This window comes from Microchirus variegatus (genome assembly GCF_963457635.1).
Source record: "Microchirus variegatus genome assembly, chromosome: 12".
NCBI lineage: Eukaryota > Metazoa > Chordata > Actinopteri > Pleuronectiformes > Soleidae > Microchirus > Microchirus variegatus.
Window position 1 is genome coordinate 21,294,318 of NC_139813.1, and position 23,608 is coordinate 21,317,925.

A 23,608-nucleotide genomic window follows, 5' to 3' on the forward strand; every position below is an offset into this window, starting at 1 on the left:
AACCAAAGAGAGGAGCATCTGAGAGAGAGAGAGGGAGTAAAAAGATAGAGAGCATAACAAGAGAGAGCAGGGACAGAAGAAGGAGGAGAGGATGAGTGTAATGAAGCCTGTGAGTTATAAAAACTTATGAAGTGGATGGCGGCAGCAGTGGCGGCGGCGGTGCTTCACCAGGTGGTCGTCGCCCAACTATTAGAAAAATAATTCCGAATCGTTTGTTTTATACTCACTCCCCTGCCAGGCGGGTGGAGTCAGCGGCAGAGGTTTTAGAGTCGGTTCACTTACTTTTCCCCGAGCAGTCTCTACCTCTCTCTCTCTATCTCCTAATGTCCTAATATGGCAAATCCCCTTTCATCTGCTCCATCACACAGGTTAAAACAACTGCACAGCATTATCTGCAGAGGTTTGTTTGATCCAGGACTGAAGTGCTGCTCAAAGACGGGCACAGACTTATATTTATATATGTATGTACACACACACATATATATGTATATATATACACATACATACATACATGTATGTATACATACGTACATATATACATAAATACATACATAAATATGTATACACATATAAACATACAATGTATGTTTATGTGTATATATGTATGTATGTCATAGATACATATATACAGACAGATTTATATATATACATACATACATACATACATGCATACATATACACATGCATACATATACACATACATACATACATATATACACATACATACATATATATTTACTCATACATACATATATATATATTTCCATGTGAGTATTTGTGGGGAGGGGTTTTTGGAGTGCCAGTCAGGTTTCTCTCCTGTATGTATATATATATGTATGTATGTATATATGTATGTATGTATATATATATATATATGTACATATATATATATATATACAAATATATATATATATATATATATATATAAATATATATACATACATACATATATATACACACATACATATATATACATACATATATATATATATATACACAAATATATATATTTACAAATATATATATTTACAAATATATATATATACATATATATACATACAGAAGAGAAACCTGACTGGCACCCCAAAAACCCCTCCCCACAAATACTCACATGGAAACTGTCACAATACATATACATACATATACATATACATGTATATATACATACATATACATGTATATATACATACATATACATGTATATATACACATATATGTGTGATTCGAGAAGAGAGAATGTGGCAGACGGCACGTGAATGTGGCTGCGATACAGAGAAGCGTAAACACGTACGACAGCATAAACATCTTATTTTGGAGAAGCCTGGTCCTCGTGGGAACCACAGTTCCTCACACACAGAGGAGCTGTGGTTCTGGACGTGGGGAAATGGAAATTATGTCCCAAGACAGTTTCAAACCGCGAGAGTCTGATCTCTGGAGACAGAGCGTCTCTGAGCAGTCACATCAAACGCTCAGGTGATATTATACTTTACTTTGTGTTTTAAGTGTTTAAGAGGTGCAGCTGCTCGAGCATGGAACGTTGAGACCATGCTGCCATAAAATGGAGCTTATTAAAGGTCCAGTATGTAACATTTAGAAGGGGTTTATTGGCAGAAATGAAATATATACTACCCATAAATATTTGTACAGGTGTATATAATGGCCTTAAAATACAATTTGTGGTCATAGATTGAGCGTTTTACTAGTACTTAAGGTTTAGGTAAGAGATCCTCGCTTTACTGATGCCGTCATCCTGAGCCAAGGTTTTGCAGAGGAAAGATAAAACAGCAGAGTGAAGAGAGAGAGAGAGAGTTGTGAGAGTGTTTACATCCTTTCCAGGATATAGAAGGCAGCTCTAGTTTCCTAAAACAGAAGAGTGAGCAGAGATGTCCTGCTTTTGTAGAACTCTATTGTGTCATTTAGATCTCACGCCTTTAAAACACAATGCTAGCAACAGTTGTGTTGTATCTTGATTGGTGATATTGGTCAGTGATCGAGTCTCGAGAGAATTTTTAGATTGAGATGTTGTCCCCAGGGGATGGATAAGAGGTTCTCTAGTTATCTAGATCAGTGTTGCAAAAACACCTGATTCAAATTAATCATCAGCTCATCATCAAGCTCAACTTTCAACTTTTTTCAAAAAAAAATTTCAAAAATGTTTATATTTCAAAATGTTTTCAAAAAAAAATTTCAACATTTTTTATATTTCAAAATTTTTTCAATTTTTTTTTTCAAAAATGTTTATATTTCAAAATTTTTTCAAAATTTTTTTTCAAAAATTTTTATATTTCAACTTTTGTCAATTTTTTTTCCAAAAATATAATGTTTCAACTTTTGTCTTTAAAAAAAAAAAAAAAAAATATTAATAAAACATATTTAAATTTATTTTCAAAAATGCAATGTTTCAACTTTTGTCTTTAAAAAAAAAAAAAAATATATTAATAAAAAATTATATTTAAATTTATTTTCAAAAATGTAATGTTTCAACTTTTGTAAAAATAAAAAAATAAAAATAAAAATCTTAAGTTAATGTTTCATCTGAATCAGGTGTTTTTTGGAGCAGGGCCACATCTAAAACATGGCATGGCTGGCGTTCCCCGCGGACCAGGGTTGGGAAACACTGATCTAGATCCACCATAATGTGACATTCATACTGTAGATGAACTACTTCCAATTGAACCTGCAAAGAACCACATCTGGGAGCTTCTGCAGAACATCTAAAACCACCCGATCTTAGACTTTAGAAACACCCAGACAATCAGCAGAGATCCAGCTACTTCAGTGCAGTTCTGGAAGGCAAAAAGTACGCTTGTGCGGCTCGGTTTTCTCCTGCATCTACGGTAATAATCTCAGAAACTAAAAAAACTGAAGACTAATGAGAGCGTTGAGGTGTGTTGGAGCAGGGAAACATCTAAAACATGGAGGACAGAGTTCCCCGAGGACCAGGATTGGGAAACATTGATCTACGATGGGTTAAATAATGTTAAAAAACAATGTTCCTTTCAATTGAACCATATATAGTACCTTCATGGACCTTGATTTTCCTCCATTGTAAAAATGTAAAAAAAGGAAAATAACTTGTTATATCCTCCAATAACTCTCTAGGGTTGGATTTTTTATAAATTTCCAACTATTTCAATGAAAGCCCTTAGAACAGTTTTACTTTTAAAGAAAAAAGGGAATCATCATGACTTATTTGTGAGATCCAAACACACTAAACGACCCATGTTCCTCATAATGAAGGAATATGTCAGTGAGAGCCAGACTGAGGCTAAACTGAAACAAGAGTCATTTGAAAAGAGTGGAGCTACATCAGGCTCCAGTGACACAAACAGTAATTGCTTGTAGGGGAAAAAAAAAATCATTGTTGTTTTTGTTCTTTTCAGGGAATTAGTCGACAATAAGCAACGACGAGTGCAGTCGTCTTAATCCTTTGTCCTCTGACAGAGACTCTGAGGATGGAGTTGCCGGGCGATTCTCCGTTAAAGAGGTTATAAATGTACACTTGTCTGCTTTAAATTTACAGATTCTGTGATTCTTTGGCACATTAAGAAAACAGGACATCGGTATCCTCAGTTTTTATGCGTATAAACTTCACTAAAAACAAACCCTAATGGGCACATTCGTTTGTGAAGCGAGGCAGAATCAAACATATCACGGCGCCGCTGTTCGTCAAAGACACAAAGACCGTGAGGAAGTTTCTCTCAACAAGTTGATTAGCATGAAAATGAGCCGCGTGTAAAGCCGTGCGGCAATGAAAAGGCATATTCCTCCCAAGCACAAACAAGAGTAAAGAAAAAAAAATAAATTGCCACCATCAAATTAAGCTTCTTTTAATACTATTATATTAGCCTGGTATTAACCTCACCCTCAGCTGTGCTCGTACTCACACACGGCTCCGTCTTTGTTTTCCTCTTCCTGTGCATTTCTGTTTACTTTGATGGTGAAACGACATAAACGCAGAGAAATGCTATAGAAACGAGGCCGTTACCAACCACTCGAGCGCTTTAAGTGATTCTAAGAAGAAAGCAGAAAAACACACACACACACAGTGAAATGTAAGTCTTACCCGATGATGGGATGTTTGAAGCCCAGCTTGGCAGTGGTTTGCTGGATCTCCTTCTCCAGCCAAGCCTGAGGGCGCACCAGGTACTTGACGAACTGGGACACCCACCACACGGACGGGTCGCCGTGGAGACGCTGCAGACGCGGGGCCAGGTCCTCGGGGATGGCCAGCGGCAGGTACGGAGGCCGAGGGTGGAGGCTGTCCACGATCGGCAACTCCACCACCTGCACGTCCTTATCGTGGGCTTCTCCTAAAAGTGTCACAAAAAAGAGCAAGAACTAAATCAGAATACTTTGACCAGCAGTTTTCCACAATTGATTAGTTTCTATAAAGATAAATGCTCATCACTGTTTGCCAGAGCCAAAAATGACCATTTCTTATTTAGCTTCAACAGGAGTTCAAAGTTCAAAAGCCCAGAGCAGCAAATGGTGAAGCTGAAAACAAGAAACCATTTGAATGGTGGCTTCTTTCTTTCATCAGAGATTTACATGATTAATGTACTAAATGCACGGCTAGGCTAACGTTAAACAACATACAATACTCTCTATATATTGTGAAAGTTTTAGTGCTGGGCAAGTTAACGTTAACGCACGTTAGCATTAACGCACGATAGCATTTGCATGACATGACGCCATGTTTTACGTGGACTCCAGGCACCGTTTACTAGTTACCAGTAAGCTCCGTTAGCTCCTTTAGCGCTTAAGATTTATGATGCTAACCAGAGAGGAGGAAAAAGAAGAAAACATAAGGTCATAGATATATAAATAAATTAAAGTTGGGCGTCAACGTTAACGCACATTAACGCATGACACGCGGCACCGGAGTCCAGGCACCGTTTACCAGTTAGCTCCGTTAGCTGCATTAGCTCCAATAGCTCACGCCATTTACCAGTTAGCGCCGTTAGCTGCATTACCTCAGTTAGCGCGCACCGTTTACCGGTTATCTCCGTTAGCTGCATTAGCTCTGTTAGCGCGCACGTTTACCAATTAGCTCCTTTAGCACGCCCACAGTCAAACCGGAGCGGTCTGTTTATTACAAATAACCAGCGTACTTGTGTACTGCGTATGTGTGCCTCTGGTTTAATAGTTTAGCGTTACTTTAGAGACTCATTCAAACAATCGGGAGTCACGTAAAACATGACGTCACGCATGTCTTTTTCCGATCCGAAAAACAAACCAAAAAACTAAAACTAAACATTATTCTATATGCCATTTTTCTCTTCCTGGGTCCGTTGTGATCTCCCACTTTTAATCATCTATCTTCCTCTAAATGGGAACATAAATCAGGAAATCGACATAATATTGTATTGAAGAAGTCATAAAACTCAGGGAAATGTTAACGAAAAAGTAGACTTCCATTCAAGCGTAGTTCTTTTTGCACCCTGGTGGTTCCTTCAATCCAATCTTACTTCTAGATTGACTTCACCATGGAAACCGGAGGACTATATCCATATTTATTTATAGTCTATGGTATTCCCTGTTAAACCGACCTAAAGTGGATTTAAGGAAGTATTCATTATTATCCGGTATGAAGGCATCTTTGGCCGCCGTCAAATAACGTGGGGAGTGACGCACTGTGCCGTGAATGTTTATTGCAGCAGCGTAAAGAGAAAGCCCCCATAAGATCAGAGTGAGAGAGTCTGGCTTTTGTGGCTGACAGCTGTTCTTTGCATCATGTCCTTGATTAAAGGTCAAGGTAAGCTGCTTTCACAACAGGAGCTGCAGGAGAAAAAGGCCAAAGAAGAGAAAGAAGGAGGCGAGGCAGTAACCTGGTGGTGTGGTTTGGAAATGGGCAGGGTTAAAGGGGGGGGCTAAATGTCCTGCCTGGGCAGAGGCCCTGGGCCAAGAGGACACAATGATGCTCCATGATTTATGACTTATTCTGACACAAAGACACATACATGTACACATTAACCTGCATGTATGAACACACACACACACACACACACACACAGAAAAGTAATCCCAATAAAAGAAACACAGCTAATCTCATTTCAGCAGGAGGAGAACGCCTGGCACACATACCACCTTTTTTCTTCATGCGTGTGTTTAAACCGCCGATTTGCGTAAAAAAACAAGTTCTGTCAGAGTGAAGTGGGCTCGCTTACTGCCACAAACTGGCACTTTCAAATAATTGGCGTAATGAGTCATTAAAAAATGTGCTTTTATCTTTTTACGGCGAGCACAAAAAAAAAACACATGTCAAAAAACAAGGACAAAAACAGAGGCTTCAGCTTGTGTGAGCGTATCCTTGAGCATGAACGGAATATCAATTTGGTCCAAGCATTAAATATTGAACAGTAAAGATATTCCCCGGCCTGTCTTTGCTTACATAACTTTATTGGCATGATTCACATATGAGTGGGAGAAGGGGGGGGGGGGGGCGGTGGGGCAAAATACGATATTTTGAGGCCTTCGCTTCTTCTCGGAACAAACGCGCAGACATGGACTACGTCTTCCTCCCACAGCGACTTAATTAGATCACGGAAGCTCGTCTAAATTTCATCTCCACTACCACGAGCCCTGCGCTCACACGCAATCCCCCGCGTTTTAAAGCCACGATGCACGCGGACGGAAGCCTGGTGCATTTTTTATTTATCGGTGTTGTCGGAGAACTCGGAGTGACACGGTGAAAAAAAAACAACATGCACAACAAAAACAATGGTGCATCTCTATCTCTATTCATGATACATTTGAGAGTGAGTTTATGAACTTAGAGGAAGTCTTAAAATGGCAGGGAACATTATGTTTCTCCCGCTGCTCTCAGAATCACTCATAAGGCAGTAATATCTCTACCCAGAACCTCAAAGGAATACTCGCTCTTTGGCAAATTAGCTCTTTGATCAACGAACCATTGTTCGCCGAGAAAGCTGCCCCCCCCCCATCCCCCCTCCCTTCCTCCTCTGTGCGTTCAGTATTTTGTCTTTTACCAGGGCCGGAGACGGCGCCGACTTCTCTCTCATGTCGTCCACTGAATATTGGAGTTGTAATATAAAGCGAGAGACATCCAAGTAAAAAGGAAGCCGTTACAGTCGTTTGATGGTGGCGAATTAAATCCAGCGTCTGTATAGCACTGAGAATCATAAACATGCATATCTGTTCAGATTCCCCTGTCCCTTTTTTTACTTTAAATTCACTACAGGTTCACATTTGAGAACATTAAAACACGTTTATATTCGTTAAAGTGAGGAACAATAGTATTATTATCCAGGTCCAGGTTGTAGCATAATATCAGTGTTTATATTCATTTCAGTGCTGGACGTCAACGTGAAGTCGCATTAACGCATGGCACGTTTCTACTGACCGCAAAAAGACGCACGTGAGGTCATGTTTACGTGACTCCCGATTGTTAAAATGAGTCTCTAAAGTAACGCTAAACTTTAAAAACAGAGGCACACATACGCAGTACACAGGTACGCTAGTTATTTGTAGCACTGCTTGTTTCGTTTAATAAACAGACCACTCCAGTTCGACTGTAGGCGCGCTAACAGAGCTAAAGGAGCTAACTGGTAAAGTGTGCGCACTACCGGAGCTAATGCAGCTAACGGAGCTAACTGGTAAATGGTGCGAGCTAACGGAGCTAATGCAGCTAACGGAGCTAACTGGTCAACGATGTGCGCTAACGCAGCTAATGGAGCTAATGGAGCTAACGGAGCTAACTGGTAAACAGTGCCTGGACTCCGGTTCCGCGGCTCGTAAACATGACGTCACGCTCGTCTTTTTCTGGTCAGTCGTCATGGAAACGCATCATGCGTTAACATTAACGCCTTTAAATTCATTTATACATCTATGATTTTATGTTTTCTTCTTCCTCCTCTCTGGTTAGCGTCGTAAATCTTTCAAGCACAAAACAACTCGATAACTCGGGGTGTGAATATTTCCTGGGTAATGTTTTGTATTTTTCATTTCCCATCGCACAATGAAAATCACTGGGCCCCATAATGGCTTTACAACTATCTTTGTAAAGATAGATATACATTTTCCCCCCCCGCAGACTGAAATTCCCTGCCACGGATGCAAATGCCATGAATCCTCTCTCTCCCTGTCTATAAAAGTCTCGCGCCCTTAGGGAAACATTTAACAGGAAGCAGGCTAACCATGTAATGATATAAAGTGGAATCTGGTCGCCGTAAATTACCAGCAAAGTCAATTTCCACGTGGACACAGAGGCGGGAAAACAATACAGGAGAACGCTGTCGCTATGGAAAATGCACACATCTGCGCGGTGGTGGTCCTGAAGGGGTGAAAATCCATCATCTGCACCGTATAGGTAACAAATACAAGTTTCAGTTATTCCCTATATTCATTGTTTTTGACTGAAAAACAAAATAAAACATGACCACAGGCTGAGCAAAAGAGTACCCACACGGCAAGACTGTAAAAAAGGACAAGACGCAGTGTTTTTAATGTGCGCCGTTAGCATCCAGATGGCATTATACGGATCTATAGGAGGCTGTTTGCGTGACACTGAAGGAAGACGTTAGATAGCGGCGAGAAAAAAAAAAAAAAAAAAAAGGACACATGAAAGGCAGCGGAATAACAGAGAAAGAGAGAAGGCGCTGCGAGAGCTCCAGAGATAAGAAAGAGAGAGCCCAGGAGAGCACGAGTCAAATGAACCGATATGAGGGAAAATGAAGAGCTGAAAGGACGCGGCGATGAGAGCAAAGACGCCAATGAGAAAGGAAGTGATAGAGGAACGAAGGGAGGGGCGGGGCGGGCGGACACGTTCCCACGGAAAGAAAAAAAATCGTCAAATCGTCACGATCTCCATTCACAAACGCTCCGGATTAGCACACACACGCGCAAATGGTGGGAACGAGACATTAATCATATTAAAATGACGATTTCAAAATCACACTTCTCCAGCAATCTTACTTCTACACGCTCGCATGTGCAGCGAGATCCATTCACCAATAAACAAGTGCATTAATCTCCGGGTCTAAAGTGCCCTGATAGCAGGTGTACATATGAACTACCTTGTACTTGAACATGGTGTTCATTATAGACAGCCCATGAGAGGCGCTGCATTCTAATTACAGCCATAAATAAGAAGGATTAAGAGTCTGCAGCCGTGCCCGGGGGGTGAGCCGAGTGAATGCTAACATGAACGCTCGTGTGTCCACGGGCGCAGCGTTTATCCTTAGCACTTAGCACACGACGGAGAACAGAACTTTCTGCGCTGGAACAAGGGCTTTTCTATGAGGAAGAACTAGACTTCTGCATGTCCTTAACTACGATTGGAGACCAACGGCAGGACAATTCAGCCAGGAAGAGAGAGAGAGAGAGGCCCATCCCAGCATCAAAAACCCTTTATTCCAGGAAGGGCTTTTAAAGGGTTCTCTGGATCAAAATGGTTTTAACTGGAACCATTGAAAAACAAATGGTTCCAGGTAGAACCTCAGCCCTTGCAGAACTTTTGGAGGCCTTATTTCTAAAAGTGTATGTGTTCTTGTCATCAGTGTTAACCCTCATACTCCATCCATAGACTTCCATCCAAACAAACTCCTGGTGGCTACTCAATAAATTGCTTGTTATATTACATCCGTTTGTTGTTTTTTTTTTGCCCTGGCCTTAGTTTCTAAGACCTGAGGATGAGACTTAACAACCAACTATTTTTCTCACTATCGTACCCTGACTTTAAGTAGTGGACCAATAGAGTGACTTATTGACCTCCACAGGGACCAAACACTGCCTCCCCTGGAGCACAGCGTGACTAAAAATAAATACTATTCCAGTTCCGGTCAGGTCAGTCACTCCCTCCAGGTTTTTTTTTTTCTTCCCTATCATTAACTCTGTGAGAATTAAAACCCCCCAAAGCAGAGCTATAAATTCTCCAAACCAATCCACTCACAGTGCCTCAAACGGACGATTGTTACAACAGGAGTAAACTTCACAGATCAAAGCAGTTCCACGAGTTACTGTACGACTCTTTTTCTGTGTGATTTCACAAAGCAAAAACCTATTTTCTAAACGATCAAACGATGCATCCGGCACATAACTTCACTCGGAGCAGTGGGTCCCAGGACCCCTCCTCCCTCAGGCTTTTCACAAAAATACTCAGTATCTATCTATAAAGCAAGTTCTGTGTGTGTGTGTGTGCGTGTCTGTGACGGGCATATCTCGCTGACCGTTAGTCAGATTGACCTAAGATTTTGGATAAGGGTTGAGCATGGCCCAGCGTGCATCCCTGATTTGTGTCAGGATTGTCAACAACGGGTAGCCAGCAGCTCATTTCACAAGGTTCAGCGCAGAATATGATGTTATACTGGTGTTAATCGACGAAGCCGGTGTCCATCTACCAATACGCCAGCACTACCATTTTGCGGCCAACTTGGCACACCTGTTTCCAAAGGTAAGCTAGCGAGGCTACGATTAGCATTAGGTGTTGCCAGCCGTTTTAGTTATACTGCAACGACAAAGCTGGTGTCCATCTACCAATACGCGAGCACTACTATTTTGCAGCTTACTTGGCAAACCCGTTTCCAAAGGTAAGCTGGCGAGGCTACGATTAGCATTAGCGTAGCCAGCCGTTTTCGTTCTACTGAAATGTTATACTGAAACTACGAAGCCGGTGTCCATCTACCAATACGCGAGCACTACGATTTTGCGGCTAACTTGGCGAACCTGTTCCCACAGGTAAGCTAGTGAGGCTACGATTAGCATTAGCACAGCCAGCCGTTTTGTGTCCGTCAGCCACGCTGGAATCTCTTTTACAAGGCGTATTTGATTTGTGTTGTGCCTAATGAGGTTGCATAGTGTATCGTGTTAGCCTTTACGTTCGTTATCGTGCATTACCATAACTGACATACATACTTCCTACGGACACTGCACTAGTTTGATAAACTTACTGTACATCAACAATGAATGAAGGCTAAGCTAGCATCCTGTTTTCGTGATGAATACAAAATGCTCTACAGAGGCTGTATTGTGTGGCGTTGTTTATTGAATTAAACAGTGAGAAATTTTTTTTTCTGCGGTTTAGCCGAAGCTAATTAATATAAACGCTATTGATAAGACGATAGAAACACACGAAAGCGAGATAATTCTCAATACTTTCAATTCCATTCATTAATGTAGTGTTTGAAATGGATCCATTGAACACCTGACACACTTTAAGATGCATATTTTCTATTAATTCATTCGTGGTTAGTCGGAGGAAAGAGTGAATGAATCACAGGTGAGCGCTGAGAGGCCCGGGATAACAAACAGGGCCTAAAACATATTCCCAATCATCTCGGTTGCCATTAGAGTCGGCGAAGTAGATTTACTGTAGGTCAGAGGAGTGGGTTGTTTACTGTTATAGTCACAAGCATTTGTTGGCAGTGAAACCTTTGAGCAGTCACCTGCTGCTGCTGCTGCTGCTGCTGCTACACTCGCTGCCAAAGTGCTTTAACAGAAATTGCAGCGTGCTGCTGCTTAGCCAGGGCTTCACGCTTCCTTTCTGCTGCAGCAGCACAAAGGGAAAAAAAAAAGCGTCTGGCCACTTCCACATTCTTTTTTTTCCTTGTAGCTCTGAAAACCAGTGTTATTAGATTATTACGTGATTAATCACCAGTGACGCACAGTGTGTGTGTGTGTGTGTGTGTGTGTGTGCGGACGTACCCGACCAGTGTCCGGTGGTGGCCCCGGCGCGGTCGGTGCAGGTGTTGCTGACGGGCAGGAAGACGGTCTCCCAGCCGCCGGGGGCGTAGCGCCAGTTGTGCGACTCGAGGATGAGCGTGCGCTGGGTGCCGTACGCGATCATGAAGCAGTAGACGACGTGGTGGAGCTGGCAGCCGTAACCGCAGCCCTTATTGATGTTGCACACCAGCTTCCTCGCCTTACTGCAGTCTGGGGGGTTCTGGAATGAAGGAGGAGGAGGAAGAATAAAAGCAATGTTTCAACAATTTTTTATTGCTTGACCTTCATCTTGTATCTCTCAAAGCCCCGGCTCGCCCGACTTGTAATAACACACGGCTGATATTGTTTCCTTTGGTTCCTGCCGTCTCCCTCGCACTCAACTTCACACTAATTTTATGTTGCCTGCTCTTTCTCCGTTTCCTCTACTGATCAATAATCTACGACGTCCTCACAAATTCTCCTTGAAGATGATATTGTTGGATTTTTCTTCTTGGATTGACAAATAAGCAACAATATGCCATTTCGAGGTATTCGCAGAGGCGATTCTAGAGTCTGTAGGGGCCCTAAGCAGAAATTCCCATGGGGCCCTTCCAACCAGTGTTCATGACCATTATGTTACAAATAATCTGACACCAACAAAAAATGTATAATAAAATAATATAAAATAATAATAAAAAATAATAAAAAAATTTTTTTTCCAAATGAATGAAATTACATGGAAAAACCTTGTAATTAAAAAGTATGTGAAAATATAAACGTAAAGAACAATAAAATACTGTAAATTACTTTTAAAAAACGATATAAACTTAGTCTATAAACTCACCCTGCACCCCGCACCCTGCACATTACGCAACGGCAAACAACGGTATTTCGGTACGCTTCAGTCCGTCAAAAATGTGTTAAAATACACAATGCTGCGTGATTAGATCCACTCAGGAGCAGAGACGTCACCGCGAGTGGACGAGACTCTGAAAAAAGGAAGTTTGAAGCGGCGCCGTCTTCGTATAGGATTCAGCGTGGACTACGATGAGAATGAGAAAACGAATGTCAACAAACAAACCAATCTGTTATGCAGCGCAGTGACGTTGGTTTGAAGTTGGGTATTCGACAGACACACTCGCTCTACAGCGCCACCTAGAGCAAGCGTCCTCAGCCGTCTCTTTCACTTGGAGCAGCATGGTGTATTTGTAGTTGTAGTTTCTGTGAGTTGGTTAAACTTGTGTTTATTTTTGTTGGATAGCATTAAACTTTATTTCTTTTCAATTTCATGTTTGCTGTTTCATTTGATCTGATAGTGCTCTAAGTTTGTGATGTGATTATATCTGTGCTTTTAATTATTTGTACAATGTAATATTGCCTTTGCTAGTCTGAGCAGTTTTATATTAAGATAAATGGAAACCGTACAGATACCGTGGCCCCAAAACCGTGCACCGTTGCATCCCTAGTCATTTCCAACCCACGTGTGACACTATTACCTCACACTTCTTTTTGTTATCTTTCTCCTTTTGCCGTCCGCCACTTCCAATATTCCCCCCATTTCATCCCTCAAATTAGTTTCAATATCTTACATCGTCTGAGGGAATGAACACCAACGAAAGGAAGAAAGCATTTTTTTTTGGGTGCTTGAAACCAGACGAGATTGGCATGTGTCACTCTGCTGGTTCCCACTACAGAGTTGACGACACGCTGCGTTCGCCGACGAGTTGCCGCGCTGGGTTTTTTTTTTTCACTCCCGCTCGCGATTCGCTCGGCAGCCAATCTGAGTGACTCCGCCGCGCTCCCCGTGCCAACCACCTTCTCCTAAACAGCAATTACCAGCTGATGGGAGTGTTTTCCTCATTAGGGGCTGCTGCTGCAGCTGTGGATGGTTCACAGTAATCAGGCCGCGCCGGCACCCACCGCTGAACGCTGCCTATCTCGTACTTGCAGGAGAGGAAGAGATGGGGGGGAGGAGGAGGAGGAGGAGGAGGAACGGCAGGGGAAGTGGAGAGGAAAAAAGGGAGGATATGAAAATAGAGTGGAAATGAGAAGATATAGGAGCGGAGAGAGGACAGAGGAGAGAGGAAAAGAGAGGTTTCTTCAGGTGCTGAGAAACTGATTAACACCGCCGCTGTTGCAATAACACGAACCGAGTACAGCAGCGAGCTGACAGAACAAGCCAAACACAGCCACACTATACTCGCCCCATAGGTGTAAAACCCACTGTAATAATAATCTACGGTGACGCTCCGACAAAAGAGGCCTGCTTAAACCTTGTTTTCTGTCAACAGAGTTTTTGGCACGTGCGCGCGGAGTGTGCCACCGCCGCTGCTGCTGCTGCTTTCAGGATCCCCGGGTTGATAATGACGACACCGGGGCGACTCCAGAGACTCGGTGCCGGGATAATGACGGCAGACGAATGCACAAAGGCAGCCTCCAAGTGCCGCTCTGCACCGCGGGTTAAGTGCCTGTTCAAAATGCGGCGTGAGAGACGGCACAGATATTATATTGTGAACAACTGGAAATGAATAAAAAAATATAGAGCACGTCAAGGCCCCGGGTAATTATCCGCCGTGATGGCCACACTCTCGACTCAGGTAAATGTCTGCTGTTTGCTGCCTCTGTGTTTCACATTCACAATGAATCCACACCATTAAAAGTTTTTGTCCATCAAAATAATGTTGGTAATGTTGGGCGTCACCACCGCTACTGCAATGTTTCACCAAAGCAAGGCATTTGAATGTGGTGCATCGCCGTCATTGCCTCCATTTGCAGTAGATTTCATTGTCACTGACACACCGGAGTCTTCAAACTGGAATCAAGCAGTGGGTATTCACAGAAAAAAATAATGCTGGTGTGCATCAAATGGGATGGAGAAAAAAAAAACAGGACAAAAGCCTATTAGTTCACACTACACTGAGCTGTAAGCGGTTTCCTCTCCATATGCTGCGTTTTTGTTCGGCTAAATGTCGTTTGCTGCCCCAAGTGGTCGACGAGTGACACTTTTAATGGAACAGAACTTTAATTATCCAGGGCATAGGGGTTTAGACAGACGTATCAGATTTCAAGCCACCCAATCGTCCTCACCGAAATAAATATATTATTATATGATATAATAAAATGGGACAGGTTTGACATACAAGGACTGAAACGACTGAAAAAGAAACGAGAAACCAAACGACTGAGGAAACATCTGTACAACTTACAGACATCACCCTATATATGTACATATATATATTTTGGTCTGGAGTTGCCAGGATTGTGAAAACAGGTTCCTGTGTTAACTGTTTTGAGAAGTACGAGTGAAACCACAACAGTAGAGTCGCAGCTGGCAAACAAAAACAATAAGGCTTTGTCCAGCTGAGGCAGAGTTGTCAGCGATCCTCTACGGGAAAAGTCCTGGGATGCCCCTGTGACCCAGCGGAGGTGTCTGCACTCGGGAGGGGGGAGAATAACAGCCAGGCTATTATCTCTGAAGGACAACTTGTCCCACCCCCCACACCCCCGTATGACACCATCACAACTGATAAATCCAAAATGTCTGCTGTGCAGCGCCTTCTCCCACATGAAACTTTACATATTCTAGTTGATCATCATCTATATTGCTATATGATATACTATTCTATTTTTTATTTATTCTATCTTAATATTTCATATTTTTCCTATATTAGTCTTTTCCTATCTGTCAAAATGCATGTTTATTATTTATTACCTTGTTACTTTGACTGTCTTTACTGCTATAACACGGGAGACTTACCATTCTGGGACTATTAAATATTCATATATATGCATATATACATACATATATATACACATATACGTATACATACACGTATACATAATAATAATGATGCATTATATTTGAAGGCACCTTTCAAGACACTCAAGGTCGTCGTACAACAATCACATATACGTATACATACGCGTATACGTATATGTATACGTATATGTATACGTACATGTATACATATACGTATACATACACGTATACATACACGTGTGTATATATATATATATATATATATATGTATGTATATATATATGTATACATATGTATATATACACATATATGCATTTATGTATACATACATATATATATATATATATATATATATATATATGTATACATATATATGTATACATATATATATACACATATATATATATACACATATATACATATACATATATACATATACATATACATACATACATATACATATATATATACATACATACATATATACATATATATATATATATACACACATATATAAATAAATATACATATACACGTATACACACACGATTGGATACTGGCAATCATTAAAATGACTGGATCTGATATCAGATAGATGAAAATGTAAAATTCACTCCGCGCAGACTGTAAAAATGTAAATTAAAATCAGCAAAAGCATTTCAGCTGAGTCATGTTTGGGCTGTTTAACTCCCACTTGGAGAATAATATTTGTCGCACAGTTGGAGGATTACGTCTTACAAACTACTCAGCACAAATGTCTTGTCTGGACACCAAAAAGTGGCATCGCCCCATTCCTACACTATCTCGCTCGTTCCTAATTAATACCGTCGTACGAAGGCTCGTTGTACAAATGTAGATGACTAAGCTGGAAATCACACGTGAAGACGGCCAAGCCACGTTCACTCGGTGCCGTAAGTAGACGACAGATGGAGCAGATGCGGAGACGGAGGGAGCTAAAACCAGGAGTGAAGGCAGAGAGCGGTGTGGGTGGCAGAGACAGCAGGACAGCAGGGAGGAGTCCACGTGTGTGTGTGTGTGTGTGTGTGTGTGTGTGTGTGAGACAGTGAGAGACACACACAGATCATTTCCCTTTGAGTACAAGCATGTACATCAATCTTGTGGTTGAGCATGAGTGTGTGTGTGTGTGTGTGTGTGTGTGCATTCATAGTTGCGAGTGAATCCATCTGTGTACGACTCTGTGTGTGTGTGTGTGTGATGAATTAGTGATGGCAGCTGGTGGAGCGGTGTGATCCCTCAGCAGTGGTGACAGCAGCTGTTAGTGGTGCTGTCTCCACCCAACCAGACTGACTTGGTCCTCTTCATCAAACACACCGGCTCATTAATGCTGCAGGGCCTGGTGCTGCGCCACAGCGGCGCACACAAGGGCCCCGCACCGGAGCTATGGGGTGGGGGGATGATGATGGTGATGCTGGAGGTGAGCGGATGTGTCCTGGGTCTCAGGTTGTGGACGTGTTTGAGAATGAACATCAGTGCTGTCACTTTTTTATCTGGAAATCTGGATATAGATTTGAACTTGAGAGGGAGAAAGTTCAAAAACAGCCTAGAAGCGCTTCAGAACATCCAATGGAATCAACGCATGACTCACCAGAGGGCGCTATGAGCACATTTAACCTGTTTTGGCCTGTCGAAAACAAAATAAAGTATGCTAAGGTGTTCTGAGAATCGGGGTTAATGTTCTTAAAATAGCATTTTTGCTATTCTGGGTTCTTACATCACAGATGACAAATCTGCTGTTAGACGAGTTTGTGTCATGGTCAATTCATTCAAACTTGTTTTTTAAGAAAGGGCAGCCACAGACGCTTCCACCCGCCCGTCTGCATATGTGTGAGTGCCGATCAGTGCACTTTTGTTTGCCCATAAAGCGCTGATAAGCAACAAGCTCGTCAGATCCGACAGCCTGCGATCGCACCCTTGATTAAGACATTTATAGATGGAAAGACGTGTGATGAAGGATGTCCTGAGAAAATGCAAACGTGCGCCTGTAGGTGTGAAAGAAACATTTAAGAGTCGGCACAGGCGCGTTAGTCTGACTAAAACTGGAATTTTTGAACACACGGACACACGTTAGTGAAGCTGAAGTCTAATTACAGTCGCAAATTCACATCTCCGAGCGTTGACCCATACATAATATAAGAAGACAGTGCACAGGAGATGAAGAACAGCACTGCAAAATCCAAACCAGTGCATTTCACTACTGAGGAGAGTGAATTTGTGCTCTGTCAGCTTAAAAAAATGACATATTTTAAAGTTAATGGACAGTAGAAAGACGTGCGACCAACGAGCCGCCAGCTAAAGGTAAAAAAAATAATAAAATACAAATAAAAAATGCCTTATACTAACAAGTTGAATGGGGCTATAACGCCACCTTGCATAACAGAGGCGGACACACTTCATTCAATAAATTGATTTCCCATTAGTGCTTGTGTACTCCAACAAGGACAATAGTCCAATTAAATAGTGAAGTTGAGCTACAACCATAGAGTGAACAGTACCTGTGCCAGTGTGTGTGTGTGTGTGTGTGAGAGTGTGTGTGGTAGAACACCAGGCCAGCTGGCTGATCAGCAGGTGCACGTGTAGTTACCTGTAGGTAGGTGATTCTGTTCTGGACCAGGTCCGACAGGTCCTTAGCCTCCTTCACTCGCCACTCGCCCACGCCGTCCGCCTGGCTGAGGTAGAACAAGTCTGTCATGATGGACCTGCAGAGACACACACACGCACACACATAAATAGAGGGTTCACAACCTGGTGTCAAACTCAAATGACCCAGGGGCCAATGAGAGCCAACTAGAGAAAAACAACTGTTCAGTAGTGGTTGGACAATAAAAAAAAAAAAGATATTCATGATGATATTTCACTGAATTTCAAAGTAAAAGTCCTTGTTCTGACATGGAAACGTTGTGTCGTTCACAATAATGATGCAAAAACAGAAATAAATCGAAAATCAACTAAATATAATTTTATGTCGATTGTAATACTTCACGCAGTCATGATAGGACCAAGGGTCAAGCGTGCCCATGCAAGTATAGAGCCCTTGAGCAACACACATGTCCAAAAACTATGCCATTACCGCATTTTTGCCAGACCTGACCTCCACGCAAAGTCTTTTTACACAAGTAAACCCCTTCAAAAATGACCACAAATCCATGGTTAATAATAAAGAAATCATCTTTATTGTCATTATATAACTGAAACTGCACAACGAGATTTCAAGGGGGTGACCGAATGGTGGTAAAATTCCAACATGTTTTTTGTAAATAAAAAAAAATAAAGCCACGAATTATATTCTGTCTATATTCTATATATCACCTCACTGCGTTTAAAGGAAGACGAGGTCACGTTTTCATTAGAACAAGATGCCAAGGGGGCCACCAGTTTTTACACCTCTGAACCTAAAATATGAAGAGCTAACACACACACACACCTCGAACAACACTTAAAACCGCTAATGTTAAAATAAGTGAAACACCATTTCTGGCAGCAGTCGTCTTCCAAAGGTAATGTCACACCCCCCTACACAACAAATTTAACAGAAGTCGCTTCAGTAGCTTCTGAATAATGCTGCTAAAAGGCAGAAATGCAGAGCTGCGCACACACACACACACACACACACACACACACACACACACACACACAGAGAAAAACATAAACCCCGAGGCAGAGGTAATTATATAATAATTATTATTTACACTATGTTCATTTTAAAATAAGCGGCTGAACATAAAAAAAAACTCAACGACACAACTTTTTCTGCGATGTAAAAAAAAAAAGCATTCCCTGTGAAATCTTTGGGACGTCGTTGGCTTCACGCGCTGCCAGGAGTCATATATTCAAACAGACCAACTCCATTTCAGACAGGTTGGCACTTAAAAGCTTTCGCATGGAAGCATTTTCACAGATTTTGTCAAACACACCGCCCTCCCCTCTTTACACTCCTCTTTTGCTCTGAATTAACAATGACAAAAAAAAAAATCCAGCATAAATACCAAAAAAAAAAACATCGGGGTAATACGTGATGAATAAAACCAATGCTTAATAAAAAAAGGTAAAAGCACATTTTGTTCACACGGGAGTCATTCACAGAGACACAAATGGCAAATGTACAAGTTCACGGTCAGTGTGAGAACGCCGACTTGGAGCAGAACCGTTAACTATTATTTTACACTTGTGTGAGGAGGTACTTATCAGATTCACGGATTAAACCGACAGACGGTTGAAACGTTCACACTTTTAAAATATGGTCGTCGGCTAAATTAAGTCAATTCATAGCTCGCAGTGAGAGGAAGATAACAGTGTCAATGTCAATACTTTTTTTTTTTTTTTAATACTTCCAAGGTGAGTCTTTGTTTAGTATAGATTCCTGGTTACAAAAACCCCAACCCAGTATTATTGCATGGTCACGTCGCTTTACACTACTGAATATAAGAATAATCAGGCCGTACCTAACCCAACAGGCTACCCAGCTCCTAGTACAGGCTTTGGTCATCTCCTGCCTAAACTACTGCAACGCCCTGCTAACAGAAAGACTTGTTGTCAAGACCGTCTAAACCGAGACCAAGACAATACCAAGACCAGAGGGTATCGTGACCAAGACAATACCAAATCAAGACAATAGCAAGACCAGAGGGTATCAAGACCAAGACAATACCAAGACCGGAGGGTATCAAGACCAAGACAATACCAAGACCAAGCCATATAAAGTCAAGACCAAGACAATACCAAGACCAGAGGGTATCGGGACCAAGACAATACCAAATCAAGACAATACCAAGACCAGAGGGTATCAAGACCAAGAAAATACCATGACCAAGCCATACCAAGTCAAGACCAAGACAATACCAAGACCAGAGGGTATCAAGACCAAGCCGTACCAAATAAAGACCAAGACAATAGCAAGACCAGAGGGTATCGAGACCAAGACATACCAAGTCAAGACCAATACAACACCAAGACCAGAGGGTATCGAGACCAAGACAATACCAAGACCAAGCCCACAGTTTACATTCAATAGACCGGTCTCCAGACAGCCAACTCTACTAACATATTCCCGACCTGTCCTGTGAAACTGCTACAGATGGTCCAGAATGGTCTTCAATCAGCCTCAAAAGACACCCATCTGTTCTTCGAGCTCCTCTGGCTAACATTAGCCGCTCGCTAGCCTACTAAGTGCTCCATGGGTCTGCTCCCACCTGCTTAAATGCTCTCCTAAAGGCTTATATTACCCGCTCGACGACCCCCGCACAAGACAATCCAGACTCCAGACTTCTCCTGTGTCATTCCGCTTCTACCGGTCCATCTTCAAAAAGCTCTTGAAGACCCAACTCTTCCAAGAGCATCTTCTGTCCTAGTACTTAGCATCTCTACCCTCGCCTTCTACAGTTGTTCCACCTCTGCACTCTGACTCTGTCAGACCACTGTTCCTATCTGGTAGATTTCTTTCCAAGACTACTTCTGTGCAGCTTAATCCTCTTTGGATAAAAGCGTCCGCTAAACGCTTAAATGTAAATGTGACATACTGTAGGTCAGAGGTCAATCTGCTGAGTGAATACACAATGACTAAGGTCTGCATATGTGGAATAACATAATCATCAAGTGTTTAAGTGGAAAAACACACGCACTGCTCCTGCTGCTTTGTTTGTTGTATTTTAAAAATGACATGATCTTCATTTTCCACAGGTCAGAAACTGAGTGCAAATGGAACGGAAAGAATCGCTCACGCCGGGCGTTTGATTGGCTGCGATCTGCAGTGTATGTGTATGTAAACACAACACCTGAGCGAGCGCTCTAATTGCTTTATTTTGGCAGTCCGACTCGCTGAGTCTGCACCTTTTCCGGCACGTTATAAAGGCGCGTCGCTCCAACAGGGACGTAAAAAAAAAAAACGTTTAGTCACTGCTGAAGAGTTTGCAAGAGGGACACATACAAGTGCAACCATTGTCGTTGCTCTTTTTCCTGCTGTTTGTTGCAGCTCCTGCTTCTGCACAGCAAACTTTAAACATGACTCATTGGAGGTGGAACAGAAACAGAAACAGAAACAGTGGAGTACAATACTGTACAGTCAAGTAAATCCTCTCCTGGAAAATAGGAAAATAAGTCAATCATTCTTTGAAACAACATATTTCTACACGTCTCGCATTTCAGCGCAGACATTTTCCCGACACTTCAACATCAGTTTCACAGACACACAGAAACCTTCGTGAAGTAAAAAAAACCTACTGTCATGTTTCGATCAACCTTTGAACCGCGTGTGATTTCACGCGCCCTCGTATCGTACGAAAGCCTTTGATGAGAAAAACCGAGCAGAACACGGCGACGCGTTCCCTCCAAGACGCTTTCAACGTTATTTATAGAAGCGTTGTTTTCCGTCACGCCGAGCGACGACGACCGTTTTCCTGCCGCCGCCCATGCCTTTGTGTGCTGCCAAATATTGTGACCCTCCACTTACAAACATGCCCGAGAGCGGCTGATAATGGCAGTCGCCGAAACGCATCAGCGCTTCGTTTATTACTCACTCCTTTTTGACCCAAATCAGTCACATCCTCTGTGACTCGAGTGTTTCCTGCGCATAATATTAAGCAGCGCGTGCAAAGACACTCAGACAAATGTCCCATTTCGGCGGTGCAGCAAAGGTGAACTGTGCCTTAGTTTTTTCCATCGACACCAGTATCATTCGTCATTGTCCCCCCCATTCGGAGGCGGGGCACACGTGTGTGATGGATGTCAACGCAACCTCCTTCTCCTCCAGCAGCAGCATATACTGGAGGGAAGCCATCACGACTCTAACTGGACGCAAAAAAAACTCCACAAAGGTGAGAATATATATAAACACGTATGGTCTCGCAGACCCCCCCCCCCCCAGCGCCCGCCGACTGTCAAAAAGTTGCAGACGTGGAGGCTGCGGCCGCTGGTGCTTGACAAGCGGAGTGCTGATGCTGCACCGAGCGAAGGAGCAATTACAAGGTTTTAGGTTTAATTTACAGCCTGAATATCAGCAGACCAGGTGAGGAGGAAGACGAGCTCATAAACCCACAGAGGACGATTCTACGACACAACGTGAAGCGACTGTTTCGAGCTCTGGGTTCTTCGTTTTGGATGGTTGTTTTTCTCTATATGTTACCCCGTCTTTTGCTGCCTATGTCAGCTGAGCTTGGCACATGCTTGACCGTCATGTGGAGGATAAAGCGGTAGAAGATGGACAGATTATCTACTGAGATCCGAATTACCCAGAACTGTTTAAACAGGGTATCTGCAGCAAGTCAAGACGTTTTAAGACCTTTTTAACGCCACCTTGAATGAAATTTAAGACCAAAAACACATCCAGCCAGCTCTCAATAAATTTGCTAGTGCTGGGCACGTTAATGCATGACATGTTTCCACGACAACTGACCGGAAAAAGACGTACATGACGCCATGTTTAGGCACTGTTTACCAGTTAGCTGCGTTAGCTCCTTTAGCGCACCTACAGTCGAACGAAAGCGTGCTGTTTATTTAACGAAAAGAGCAGCGCTACAAATAACTAGCGTACCCGTGTGCTGCTTATGTGTTTAGTGTTACTTTAGAGTAGCGCTGGGCACTAGGTTAACGCACGTTATGCACGACGACTGACCGGAAAAAGACGCACATGACATGTCATCATGTTTACGTGCCGCGACGCCAGAGTCCAGGCACTGTTTACCAGTTAGCTCCGTTAGCTCCTTTAGCACCGTTAGCGCACCTACAGTCGAACTGGAGCGGTCTGTTAATCAAACGAAAAGAGCAGCGCTACAAATAACCAGCGTACCTGTGTACTGCGTATGTGTGCCTCTGTTTTTAAAGTTTACCGTTTAACTTTAGAGACTCATTTTAACAATCGGGAGTCACGTAAACATGACGTCACACGCGACTTTTTCCAGTCAGTCGTCATGTAAAACGTGTCTTGCGTTAACGTTTACGCCGTTAGCCCGTTAAAACGAGCCTAGCACTAAAATTTGCACTTACCCATAGCCGCAGACTAGCTAGCAAGTGTGCAGATAACCATTTATATCAGCACCTCTCTACATCTCCTTCTCGAAGGTCCCGCGGGAAAAAGACAAAAAATATATAACATTAAATCGTACTAGCCCGAAAAATGTAAGACCTTTGAGTAATGTATTTACCAGCATATAACTTTTTTAATGAATTTAAGACTTT

At 42.4% G+C, this 23,608-nt stretch overlaps 1 protein-coding gene across 3 annotated transcripts in view; it reads right to left on the reverse strand.

Moving 5' to 3' along the window:
• fut8b (fucosyltransferase 8b (alpha (1,6) fucosyltransferase)) overlaps positions 1-23,608 on the reverse strand; it is a 109,187-nt gene that overhangs the window by 13,896 nt on the left and 71,683 nt on the right. For all 3 annotated transcript variants that reach the window (XM_083899202.1, XM_083899203.1, XM_083899204.1), the window contains 3 exons: positions 18,024-18,138; positions 11,665-11,902; positions 4,067-4,313 (listed from right to left, as the gene is read on the reverse strand). In XM_083899202.1, the coding sequence (XP_083755328.1) occupies positions 4,067-4,313; positions 11,665-11,902; positions 18,024-18,138 (600 nt within the window). The remainder of the gene's footprint in view (positions 1-4,066; positions 4,314-11,664; positions 11,903-18,023; positions 18,139-23,608) is intronic.